The 14,068-nt window shown below is 41.6% G+C and overlaps 1 protein-coding gene across 1 annotated transcript in view; it reads left to right on the plus strand.

Annotated features, from left to right (window-relative positions):
- The window catches only part of LOC143986790 (vomeronasal type-2 receptor 26-like), a 37,009-nt gene that overhangs the window by 16,569 nt on the left and 6,372 nt on the right, over positions 1-14,068 (plus strand). The window contains exons 3-4 of the mRNA XM_077485197.1: positions 1,923-2,144; positions 10,387-10,510. Coding sequence (XP_077341323.1) covers positions 1,923-2,144; positions 10,387-10,510 — 346 coding nt within the window. The remainder of the gene's footprint in view (positions 1-1,922; positions 2,145-10,386; positions 10,511-14,068) is intronic.

Genomic DNA, 14,068 nt, shown 5'->3' on the forward strand with positions numbered 1-14,068 from the left:
CCGCTGAAGGACTGCTGCAGTATAGGGCAGCGGTCAGCAGTAGTGCACGGCAACCCTATGTATTGTGGACCGATAGCAGTCCTTACAGAACAGCAGACTGTACTGCACTCAGGCCTATGTACCGTAGCACCCTATACCAAGTTACCAGTCCTTATAAAAACTTTTGTGGACCAAGCAGGTTGTGTGTTAGTGTTTAGCAGACTGTGCGTCAGTCCCTATACCGCTGAAGGACTGCTGCAGTATAGGGCAGCGGTCAGCAGTAGTGCACGTCAACCCTATGTATTGTGGACCGATAGCGGTCCTTACAGAACAGCAGACTGTAACGCACTCAGGCCTATGTACCGTAGCACCCTATACCAAGTTACCAGTCCTTATAAGAACTTTTGTGGACCAAGCAGGTTGTGTATTAGTGTTTAGCAGACTGTGCGTCAGTCCCTATACCGCTGAAGGACTGCTGCAGTATAGGGCAGCGGTCAGCAGTAGTGCACGGCAACCCTATGTATTGTGGACCGATAGCGGTCCTTACAGAACAGCAGACTGTACCGCACCCAAGCCTATGTACCGTAGCACCCTAGACAGACCAAGTTACCAGTCCTGATAAAGAGCTTTGTGGAACAAGTGAGTTGTGAATGATTAGCAGACTGCAGCAGAAGGGCAGCAGTCAAGTATAATATTCTTTCTATATTTGGAAGAAAGAATATTATACGTGTACAAGCCTATTACCGTACCACTGATACCAGTCCTGAAAAGAACCTTTGTGGAACTAATAGTAACAGCAAGTCTTTAAAATTATCCTCACTGCCTGACACACTGCTTCCTGCCTGTCCCTATACAAATTGGCAAAAAAGAGTAGGCTGGAACGATTAGCTGGAATAGCTCTTTTGTGGACCTGATAGTAACAGCTAATGATGATGATGATGATGATGATGAAGAAAGACTAATCTGGCTGAGCTGTCCCTAAAATAGCAGCATACAGCGCTCTGTCCCTTTATCTAAACTGACAAAAGAAACTCAGGCTGCTGACCTAACACCTATACCAGTCCTGAAAAGAACTTTTGTGTACCAAATAGCTAGCGTTTTCTCTGTCCCTACTCCACACAGGATCCTTTCCCTACAGTGACAGAAGAAAGAATGTAAAATGGCCACCGGATCGGGTGTATTTATAGGTTAGGGGGAATGTCCAAGTGTCCATGAGCTGTCATGTCTCAATTGGTTGTCCTGTAACACATGATAAACGTGTCACGAAAGGTTAAAGTTCTTGTATACATTAAACACGTAAGTCCGCCGGGGCGAACGACGGAAAAAGGCGTTCGAACCCGCGGACGGCGAAAGTCGGAAATTCGCCGCGAAACGACCGCCGGGCGAAACGTTCGTCCATCACTACTCATTAACACTTTTTTGGACTTTATCTCTGTCCATTTATAACACAGTAGTCTCATCTCATTGCTGTTCATTTACTTTTGAAGCTACACGCTTTTTCTTAAGATTATTTATAAATTGAGTATATTACTTATCTGTGTCAGCTGCCGCCCCACCACAGCACAGAGATACATCTTTTTTATATTGTTTAACATTTTACTTTCCATGAAGTCTGAATGCAGGCCTGAAATCCATATCATATGTATTTCATTTACTTTCAAATTAAATGAACCCAACATTTTTTAACATAAAAATAGAATTAAAGGTGAACTTTGGACTGGAAGTTAAATGCGTAAAATGCTAATTTTGTCTTTGGGGGTAGAATATATATATATATATATATATATATATATATATATATATATATATACCAGGCTAACCTTAGCAAAAAAAAAAAAAAACATAATGTAAAGAAGCAAATTGAATGAACAAGAGTGGAGAGAAGGGAGGAGATGTGAGCAGATGAGCGGAAGATGTAAATTTGTATCCATTGATGTTTATAGATGAATAGGTATCTGAGGACAGCAAGCTTTACAACCAGAGGAGGAGAGGAGATACGGTTTAATGAAGGAAAAGTCTCATCCAAGTTTGATCTAATAAACATTATTTTTGGACCTAAAAAATCTTTATCAATGACTACAGTTGGATATTTTTACCATGATGGGAGAGAACTGAGACTCCAACTTAATGAGAGTGCAATTCAGTGGAATCCAAAATTCCCTCAGGTATCCAAAAATATAATTTTTCTTTAATCACCTATTTTCAGTGTTGAAATCCAAACATGAATGTTGGGCCTAATTTGCGTGGCATCATCTATAATGTGGGATAAAGACCTACTATATACTGTATACCAGGGCTCAAAATTTCAAGTCCTGAGCTACTAGCCAGGACTCAAGGGTTACTCACCACCAGTTGCCCCACCCAACCCCTACCCCGCCCCACCCTTAATTCCAAACCTAAACACACCCTCATAAATTATCTTGTGAAATGACACATAAGTGTTTTATGCAGAATTAAGTTATAAAAATAAATATTAACAACAATTTTATCCATGCCCATCAGTGCAGCCTCACCTCTGCCCATCAAGGCAGCCTACCTGTTTCCATCAATGCTTCTTCACCTGTGTCCATCAATGCAGTCCACCTGTGTCCATCAATGCAGCCTGCCTGTGTTCATCAATGCAGCCTGCCCATGCTCACCAATGCAGCCTGCCTGTGTCCAATACAGCACGCCTGTGTCCACCATGCAGCCTACATGTGCCCACCAATGCAGCATGCCCACAAATGCAGCATGCCTGTTCCCACCAATGCAGTATGCCTACAAATGCAGCATGTTCGTGCCCACCAATGTAGCCTGCTCATGCCCACCAATGCAACCTGCGCATGCCCACCAATGCAGCATGCCTGTGTCCACCATGCAGCCTGCCTGTGCCCACCAATGCAGCATGCCTGTGCCCACTATACATCCTACATGTGAAGGGGAAGAGAGGAGAGGAAGAGGATTGCTGGCCGGATGATCAAAGCGCCAAGGAACATCATTGGAACAGCTTTCATTTCAATTGCTGTGTGTTCCCACCACTCGCCATCGCATACAGCCCTGCCTCCTGGCCAGGGAACTTTGACACACATCACACACCCAGGATTGGATGGGTGATCTGTCTATCAAAGTCCTGGGACCAGGAGGCGGGCTGTATGTGACAGCGAGTGTGGGGAACACATAGCATTTGAAATGAAAGCTATTACAGTGATGTTCCCCTTGCTCTGATCATCCGGCCGGCTCTCTCTTCACTCTTCCCCTCCGCGATCACTGGGAGAAGAGCTCCCATTCAATCCCACCTGCCAGTGGTGCTTGCCCCCCCACTCCCAGGCAGCCCATCCTCGCCAGCCCTCATTTTTTTCACTCGCAGTAGGTGAGTCGAAAATTTGAGGGCTGCTGGACACACTATAAATAAATAAAATACATCTACAGTGCCTTGAAAATGTATTTAATGTATCCATACCCCGTGAAATTTTTGACATTTTGTCATGTTACAACCAAAAATCTAAATGTATTTTTTTGGGGGATTTTATGTGATAGACCAACACAAAGTGGCATATAATTGTGAAGTGGAAGGAAAATGATAAATGTTTTTCAAAATTGTTTACCAATAAATATGTGAAAGTGTGGCGTGCATTTGTATTCAGCCCCCCGAGTCAATACTTTGTAGAACCTTCTTTCGCTAAAATTACAGTTGCAAGTCTTTTTGGGGATGTCTCTACCAACTTTGCACATCTAGATAGTGACATTTTTGTCCATTCTTCTTTGCGAAATAGCTCAACTCTGTCAGATTGGATGGAGAGCTTTTGTGAACAGTAATGTTCAAGTCCTGCCACAGATTCTCAATTGGATTTAGGTCTGGACTTTGACTGGGCCATTCAAACACATAAATACGCTTTGATTTAAACAATTCCATTGTAGCTCTGCCTGTATGTTTAGAGTCATTGTCTGGTTGGAAGGTGAACCTCCGCCCCAGTCTCAAGTACAGTGCTGTGAAAAAATATTTGACCCTTCCCGATTTTTTATTCTTTTGCATATTTGTCACACTTAAATTATTCCGCTCATCAAACAAATGTTAATATTACACAAAGATAACCCGAGTAAATTTATAAAATGCTGTGTTAGTTTTACATCAGATATAACAGGATGCACACCTTCCAAAAAATATTTAACTTTTGTCTCATCGGTCCTCAGAATATTTTCCCAAAAGTCTTGGAGATAATCAAGATTATTTTGGTAAATGTGGGATGAGCCTTTGTGTTCTTTTTGGTCAGCAGTGGCTTTGGCTTTGGAACTCTCCCATGGACGCTATTTTTGCCCAGTCTCTTTCTTATTGTTGAATCATGAGCACTGATCTCACCGGAGGCAAGTGAGACCTGCAGTTCTTTAGATGTTGTTCTGAGTTCCTTTATGACCTCCTGGATGAGTCGTAGTCATGCTCTTGGAGTAATTTTGGGCGGCCAGCCACTCATGGGAAGGTTCACCACTGTTCCAAGTTTTCTCCATTTGTGGATAATGGCTCTTGCCATGGTTGGCTAGTGTCCCAATACCATAGAAATGACTTTGTAACCCTTTACAGACTGATACATGTCAACTACTTTGTTTCTCATCTGTTCTTATATTTATTTAGATTGCAGCATGATGTGTTCCTTTTTTAGATCTTTTAGCATGCTTAACTTTGTTAGACAGCTTCTATTGAAGAGATGTCTTGATTCTACAGGTCTGGCAGTAATCAGGCCTGGGTGTGGCAAGTGAAATGTAACTCAGCTTTCCAAAAAAGTTGATTAATTACAGTTCGTTCATGATTTAGCAAGGAGGGATGAATTACTTTTTCACATAGGGCCAGGCAGGTTTGGACAGCTTTTTTTTCCCCGTAATAAATTAAATTATCATTTAAAAACTGCATTTTGTATTTACTTGAGTTATCTATGTGTGATATTAACATTGTTTGATGATCTGAATCATTTAAGTGTGACAAATATTCAAAAAATGTAAAAATCAGGAAGGGGGCAAATACTTTTTCACACAACTGTATTTTGCAGACTCTAACTGGTTTTCTTAGATTGTCCTATATTTGACTCCATCCATCGTCTCATCAACTCTGAACAGCTTCCCTGTCGTTGCTGAAGAAAAGCATCCCCACAACATGATGCTGCCACCACCATGTGTTCAGGGAGATGTGGATTGTTAGTTTTCCACCATACATAGCGTTTTGCTTTTAGGCCAAAAAGTTCAATTGTGGTCTCATGACTAGAGCACCTTTTTCCACATGTTTGTTGTGTCCACCACATGGCTTCTCGCAAACTGTAAACAGGACTTCTTATGGCTTTTTTTTTTAGCAATGGCTTTCTTTTTGCCATTCTTCCATAAAGGCCAGATTTATGAAGTGCATGACTAATAATTGTCCCGTGGATACATTCTTCCACCTGAGCTGTGGATTTCTGCACCAGAGTTACCATGGGCCTCTAGGCTGCTTCTTTGATGTATGCTCTCCTAGCCCGGCCTGTCAGTTTATGTGGACGGCCATGTCTTGGTAGGTTTGCAGTTGTGCCATACTCTTTCTCTTTCAGACAATGGATTGAACAGTGCTGAGTGAGATATTCAAAGCTTGGGATGATTTTTTTATAACCTAACCCTGCCTTATAACTTTCCACAACTTTATCCCTGACCTGTCTGGTGTGTTCCTTGGCCTTCATGATGCTGTTTGTTCACTAAGGTTCTCTAACAAACCTCTGAGGGCTTCACAGAACAGCTGTATTTATACTGAGATTAAGTTACACACAGGTGGACTCTATTTACTAATTAGGTGACTTCTGAAGGCAATTGGTTCCACTAGATTTTAGTTAGGGGTCTCAGAGTAAAGGGGGCTGAATACAAATGCACACTACACTTTTCAGATATTTATTTGCATAAAAATGAAAACCATTTATCATTTTCCTTCCACTTCACAATTATGTGCCACTTTATGTTGGTCTATCACATAAAATCCCAATAAAATGTATTTATGTTTTTGGTTGTAACATCACAAAATGTGGAAAAAAATGTGTGTGAATACTTTTTCAAGGCACTGTAACTTAGTATTTTAGGTATAAAATACTTTTTGAAGAGAAACTGATTATATTGAAGTTGAGAAACAATAGATTACCATGCATTACATGGCATTACATGGCCAGAGGTTTGTGGACTTCTGACCATCACTCTTACATAAGCAGTGGGGTGCAGGAGAGCCGCCCTCCCAATCCATGTGCCTGGCCCCTAATCTACATGCAGGGGGCCAGATGCATGGATTCCAATGGGTTTTTCTTTTTTAGAAGCTAAGCCTGAGGCTCTAATTGGCTTTAGAAAAGGGTGGGCTCGGGGAGCAGAGCATGTCTGAAGCCGCAGTGAAGCTGTGGAGTAGGAGATGCAAGGGAAGCCACCTTCCTTCACCTGGAGGAAGCGCTGCTCGCAACCTAGATGGGGTAAGTGTGGGGCTGGTGACCGACCGGGGGGTTGCCCCCCCAGATGAACTTTTAGAGCAGCATGGATGTCTATGTGGACAGCAGGGAGTTCATACAGTGTTGTGCAACACAGTCAAATTATGAGAAGTTTAAATGCCAAATCCCTAAATTGAAACTAACAACAATATTACACTATGGTATGACATGGGACTTTTAAACTATTACTAAACCCAGGCCACTGCATTCACAATATCTGGTCTCCCACAGTACAAAGTACATGGAAATGCAATTATTTTAGTAAATATAAATTGCAAAATACCTTTTCTCATTTGGGTGGCACAGTAGTGTAGTGGTTAGCACTCTCTCACCTAGCAGTAAGAAGGGTTGCTGGTTCAAATGCCAACCACGACACTACCTGCCTGGAGTTTGCATGTTCTCCCTGTGCCTGCGTGGGTTTCCTCCCATACTACAAAGACATGCTGGTAGGTTAATTGGCTTCTGTCCAAAATTGGCACTAGTATATGAATGGGGACCTTGGATTGTGGGCTCCTTGAGGGTAGGGACAAATGTGAGTGTGCAATGTACAGGGATAGGGATAATTGTAGACACTCACTCAGGATGGACTGGTGTCTTTATTCAACTTTACTAACTATGAAACTACCAGCAGTATATAGCACTTGTAGGGATTTTCATATTGCACTGTAGGGTTCCTGTCCCTCTGTCTGGGCAGTGCTGATTGGCCCTGTGCTGATGCATGCACTCTCCCAGGAAAAAAAAACAACCTCTCCAGCAATACACACCAAACTGAGCATGTGCAGCCTGACTCCAAAGGCTCTGTCTTATCCAGACTTGTCCAGGGGAGCAGTACAGGGAGGGGAGGATCTGTGCATACAGTTTCAAACAGCCTTTTAACACAATGCAGATGATTAACCCCTTCACACAGTGAGTATAACAAGCATGCTTTACTGCATATACAGACTGATTTTACTGTTGTGGGTTTAGTAACACTTTAAGTCGCAGCTTACATTTTACTGTTAAAAATATTTTATTTGCTCATATTTGTTTAAAAATATACACATACGTACAAATTAGTATTGCACAACAATTGCTGGTCCATCATGGTAAAATACAAAATGTGAAAAAATTCAACATTGGTGAATTGGTCTCATATATTAGTCTTTACTGCTCAACATGTTTTCTGGACATTGTCCTCTTTGTTAGGAGCCACCAAAATAGACTTTAAATATAATAAAATCTAAATGACATAACATTTGTCAACAATCACATTTAAACAATACACCCCTTGCATAAAAGACCTCATCCCCACATGCTGAAGTGGAAAGGGAGGGGGAAAAAAGGGAACCAAAGAGCGAGGATGGAAAGGAGGGAAATAGCAAAAGGCTACGTCACCCAGCAGGGTCATGGGCAACCCACACACACATGGATGCCACCACACCCAGACCCCCCTCCGTATCTCCTCCTCAAAGACTTGGGTATGTCATTATAAACAAGTTAAATATCACTAAAGGAACAACAACCTTCTTCAATGTAATAAACTACTGTGTGTGGGGGTTCCCCATGACCCTGTTGGGTGACGTAGCCTTTAGCTACTTCCCTCTTTTCCATCCTTACTCTTGGGTTCCCTTTTTTTTCATCCCTTTCTATTTCAACATGTGGGGATGAGGTCCTTTAGGCAAGGGGTGTACCGTTTAAATGTGATTGTTGACAAGTGTTATCTCATTTAGATTGCATTATATTTAAAGTTTGTTTTGGTGGCTCCTGACAAAGAGAATGATGTCCAGGAAATGGAAAAGACTAATATAGGTGAACAAATTACAGATGTTGGATTTTTTTCAAATTTTGTATTTTACCACGATGTACATGAAATTGTTGTGCAATACGAGTTTATACTCATGTGTACATTTTTAAATGAATATGAACAAAAAAAATAATTAACAGTAAAATAAATGCTGTGGCTTAAAAGTCCCATGCCATACCATAGCGTCATTTTGTTGTTCGTGTTGTGCAACACATGGATGATTTAAATATATCAACCACATTTTTAAAAATAAGATTGATATCCAGGCTACACATCCCCAGACCTAAAAAAAGACTATTTACATAAATGTGACTTTAAAGGAGCCACTCACTATAAATATATAAAATTATATATATATTATTGTACATATATAGATAAAACCACCTATACAGCAAATTTAAGATTAAACAAAGCATTTTTTGGTAAATAAAAAAACAACTGTTTTACTTAAATAGCATAAAGTCCACGTAACACATAAAAACACAAAAATAAAAAAATAAAAAGGTAAAAGGTACCTAAACCAACAAAACAGAATACCTAACAAGTAATAGTTTGTAATTACATTTTTTTATTCTTTTCTATTTTTAAAGTGTTCACAAACCCAAAACAAAATGTTTAGTACATTGCAGTCCTTATATTGTATGTAGTGGATGCATTAGCTTCCTTCTTCAGGCTTTTTGGGCTCTTTCACACGGGCAGCTTGAAGGCAGTAAAAAACAGTAAAAAACAGACAGCTGAGCCACAATTTTACTGCTCCATGGTTTCCCACCTACATAACAGCCAGACAGGGCTATACATATATGACAATTTTAGTTTGCAGAGTCTAACAGGTGACACCATTGGTAGTCTTGAAAGCAACACACATCATGCCCCTTCAAATCTGTGCTTATTTCTCCATGATAGCTATGGGGATATCTATGGGGACAGTTACGGTTGCCACACAGGCTAGACGTCAAATATGTCAGCCATTGTTCATATCCATTACATGATACATAAAAGGGGTTGTAAATCCTCATGTTTTTTCACCTTAATGCATCCCATGCAGTGACCGGCCCCCCAGCCCCCGTTTTACTTACCTGAGCCCCGTATTTCCATGCGCTGTCCCTCTCTGCACGAGGTCCCGGCTCTTGATTGGATAGATTGATAGCAGTGCAGCCATCAGCTCCCACTGCTGTCAATCAAATCCAATGACTCAGGTGCCTGGGGGTGGGGCCGAGTCCAGCATTCTTGTCTATGGACACCAAATGCTTGACTCTGGAGTATGCCGCAAGGTAACCCCTTCAGAAAAGTGCTTCTCCTAGGGGGTTACCTTAGTATAGTATAGTAGATGAGGTTGAAAAAAGACACAAGTTCATCAAGTCCAACCTATGGGTGTGATTATAGGTCAGTATTACATTGTATATCCCTGTATGTTGCGGTTGTTCAGGTGCTTATCTAATAGTTTCTTGAAACTATCAATGCCCCCCGCTGAGACCACCGCCTGTGGAAGAAAATTCCACAGCCTTGCCGCTCTTACAGTAAAGAACCCTTTATGTAGTTTAAGGTTAAACCTAATTTCTTCTAATTTTAATGAGTGGCCACGAGTCTTGTTAAACTCCCTTCCGCGAAAAAATGTTATCCCTATTGTGAGGTGAAGCCGCGAAAGCCACCGAGGAACCACAGAATAGGATGATCGAGGCCACTCTGTGCAAAACGAGCTGCACAGTGGCGGTAAGTATGACATGTTTGTTATTTTAAATTAAAAAAATGAAAAATGAAGACTTACAATCACTTTAATGACATAGGTAGTTTATCCAAGAAAGTTTTTTTTGTTTTTGATTTTCCTGTTTATCTCACGGGAACTGACAAGGAACCTGCTTCCAACAAGATCAACAAGTATTTTCTGTACTTGCAACAAAAGTTCTTAGCCTTTAAAAATAAAACGAATAAAGCCACCTTAACTAATGACTTGTAAGCTGTAATATTTGACATTTTTGTTATTGGGTTTAGAAATGCTTTAAATCCTGTGTTACAAAAAAGTGTAATGAGCACATGGTCATCACTTAGAAGTTTAAATTTTTTATACAAAAGGGTTGCTTATACAGTACATATAGGAAAACTTAATAAATATTGGTAATCATCATTCCAGAAAACCATCAAAAATATAATATATTGACTTGATTTTATCTTCAGACTCCACGTTCTCTGTGCTCCGAGAGCTGCCTCCCTGGATACCAAAAACATCAACATAAAGGAGGACAACCATGTTGTCACTACTGCGTGCCCTGCCCAGAAAATGAGATCACCAATAAAAATGGTTGGTACCTCCAATACTATGACCTTTCTTATTCAATAATTACTTCTTAATTATATAATGTATAAGTTCTACTTTCCCTTTGCCATGCGTGGATTCTGCCTCCAGTCTTTAGTTTAGCTGAACAGTCCCTGCAGCAGCAGTGACATCCCACCGCCATTATACACATTGACCCTTCCCTACTGAGATCCCAGCTCCAGCATACACACAGATTGGTCTTTTCCAGGGTGATCCAATCTCGGGCACAATGATGTGTATTTCCCAAGAGAAATACCTGACCTAGAATGCACAAGGTGTTTTAGTCTTTATTGCAGCTTCTGTGCACTGCCTGACCCCGTACGCAGGTTGTGTGTTACAAACTCATATCTCCTGCATTCTGTGCATTATCCTCTCCTCTCACAGAAAGAAACAAGCCAGCATGTAAGCTGACTCAGCTGCAGGCTGTATTTTTAAATGTGCTACTGGGGCCATGTAGTGCCTTCCAAAGTCCACAGGCACAGTGGCAATGCACAGGCAGCCAGCACTGAACACAGCTGCAGGCTGAAAATTTAAATTTGCCTCCTTCACAACCACAAGCTCAGAAAGCATGTTCTCAGTGGACCCTCAGGGGGTGGATACAGTCAGCTGCCATCTTCTGTTCCCACCTGCCGAGTGTCTATGTTGGTGCTTCAGGGCCTCCAAAAATGTGATAGGTCGTCAGGAAATTAGATGTGTAATTTATGCTCCTTGAAAGCCCAAAGGTGCTCCTTGGGTTTTGTGCTCCTTGGGTTCTGTGCTCCTTGGGTTCTGAGCCCCTCTATGCATCTAGGCTGTGAAAAAGGTCACTATACTCGGAAGGCATAGCAGAATGTGTTTTGGGGTGTAATTCTATGTATGCCTATGATATGTGTGAGAAATAACTCATTAAAATGGCAACTTTGTGGGGAAAAAAACACAATTTATTACATTTTTTTACGCTGCAAAAAGTTGTGACAAAAAAAGACAACTTCAAAAAACTCACCATGTTTGTAGACTCTATAACTATCACACTAAATATTATACAGTGACTAGGGTTATTTTTACAAAAAGAAATTTAGCTGAATACATTTTTGACTAAATTTATGAACAAAAATTATTTGTTTGCAAAATTCTATATAAACATAAACTAATAAAACATTTTTTTTTAAATGTAAGCAAAAAAATAAAAATAAAACTAGTGGTGATTAAACAACCCCCAAAAGAAATCTCTATCTGACTCAAACTCAGTGATAAAAATTGTATTTGCGTACAATGTTGCATGACTGAGTAATTATCATTCAAAGTGTGGCAGTGCTGAAATCTGAAAATTAGCCTGGGCAGGAAGGGGGTGAAAGCCTCTGATATTGAAGTGGTTAAAATAAGGGGACCCCAGATATACAGCCCCTTACATAAATATGTAAGCCCTTGTACACACGGTCGGACATTCTGACAACCAAATCCGTTGGATTTTGTCAGACGGATTTTGTCCGAAACTGTTGCATACACACGGTCGGACAAAGTTGTCGGAAAATCCGATTGTACGTAATGTGATGACGTTATTTCGTTACGACGGGGCTACGTTCAGGCTAGTAGCCAATAGCTTTGGTCTAAGAATTTGATCTGAGCATGCATGGCACTTTGTCCATCGGAGTATGTCCGATCTGAGCATTTTGACAGAAAATTTTACGGACAAGTTGGAAAACTTGGTCCGTCGGATACTCCGATGGAAACAGTCCAATGGAGACCACACACAGTCGGATTATCCGACAAAACGGTCCTATAGGACACATTCCGTCGGAATCTCTGACAGTGTGTACAAGGGCTAAGAGGTACATAGTAATAGAAAAAACGAATGTGTAGATGTGAAAGTGTACTCATTGGGGGTTATTTACTAAAGGCAACTCCACTTTGCAGTGCAAGTGCACTTGAAAGTATAAGTCACTGTGGATCCGAGGGGGACATGCAAGGAAGATAAAAAACAGTATTTTAGCTTGCACATGATTGGATGATAAAATCAGCACTCCACTCATTTCAGATCTACCCCTCAGATTTAGAGTGACTGCACTTTCAAGTGCACTTGCAGTGCAAAGTGAATTTGCCTTTCGTAAATAATCCCCATTGCCTACATGACTTAGCCCTTGTACACACGGTCGGAGAATCCGTCGGGATGTGTCCTATCGGACCGTGTTGTCGGATAATCCGACTGTGTGTGGTATGCATCGGACTGATTCCGTCGGAATATCCGTCGGACCCAATTTTCCAACATATTGGAAATATTTTCCGACCAACTGGTTCGATCGGACATACTCCGATCATGTGTAGAGAATTTTGATCGGACCAAGTGCCACGCATGCTCAGATCAAATTCCTACATCAAATCTATTGGCTACTAGTCCCATCGTAACGAAATAACGTCATCACGTTCTGAATGATCTAATTTTTCGACAACTTAGTCCGACCGTGTGTATGCAACAGTTTCGGACAAGATCCGACAGGCAAAATCTGATGGATTTGGTTGGCAGAATGTCCGACCATGTGTACAGGGGCTTAAATGATGAACAAGGGTGGGCAATCATAAAAAAAAATCACTTGTTGCAATATTAAGATAATAAAAAAGCATCAGAGCTAGACATTTTTTTTAAGTTTTTGAATGCTGGTTTACTATTCTGAATCTCCTAAGGCTAGTTATAAACTGTCAAAAGCCTTCACGCTATACAGAGCAGGATGGATAAATATCCCACTGCTCCTATTGTGACAACTGTTGCAGCCAGTTATCAGAATACCTATTGTAAAGTTTGGGGGTATTATCAACTGTTGCAGTGTTCCAAGACTACATGCAAAGCCATTTTTAAATAAATAGTCGTTATTTTTCTCAAGGCAAACAAACAATACGTTTGGTAGCAAACAAAAATGGCTTAACTCTACACCCAAGGTTTTTACCCGCAGGACGTAAAGTCCAGTACAAGCACTTTTAGGCAGCTTCCAGCAGACATGTAGCACTCCAGACACTTGCCTACTGTCCACTCCCTACTACACTGTACATACTCAAGGAGCTTCCTGCCTTTAAGGGCTTATTCCTGGAGGTAGGTTTAAAGCCGCGTACACACGTAGCCGTCTGTCCGACATACTTAGTCTGGCGGACTTCCCGCCAGACTGTCCGTCGAACTTTCCGAACGGGCTACTTGCCCCCACACGGCACTTTTTCAGCGGACTAATACGGTGTACTAAGTCCGCCGTACTATCCGCCGTACTTTTGAAATGAACGGACTCGCCCACACACGCGGAGGAAAGTCCGCTCATTTCGAGCGCGTCTCCAGGTAGGCGGGGCCCGCGAAGGATACGTCGCTGGCCCCACCGCCTGGTATGGACTTAAAGGGGAACCCCAATTCCGAAAAAAATTGGCATGGGGTCCCCCCAAGTCCACAACAGACCCTTGTCCGAGCACGCTACCCGGCCGGCCAGGAAAGGAGGGGTCTGTGGGCGGGGGGCTTATCGGAATCCGGGAGCCCCCTTTAATATCGGATACCGGCCCCCCACCCTATGTGAATGAGTATGGGGTACAATG

The sequence above is a fragment of the Lithobates pipiens genome, unplaced genomic scaffold (assembly GCF_037356315.1).
Source record: "Lithobates pipiens isolate NorthernLeopardFrog02 unplaced genomic scaffold, aLitPip1_a1.2 Scaffold_18, whole genome shotgun sequence".
Lineage (NCBI taxonomy): Eukaryota > Metazoa > Chordata > Amphibia > Anura > Ranidae > Lithobates > Lithobates pipiens.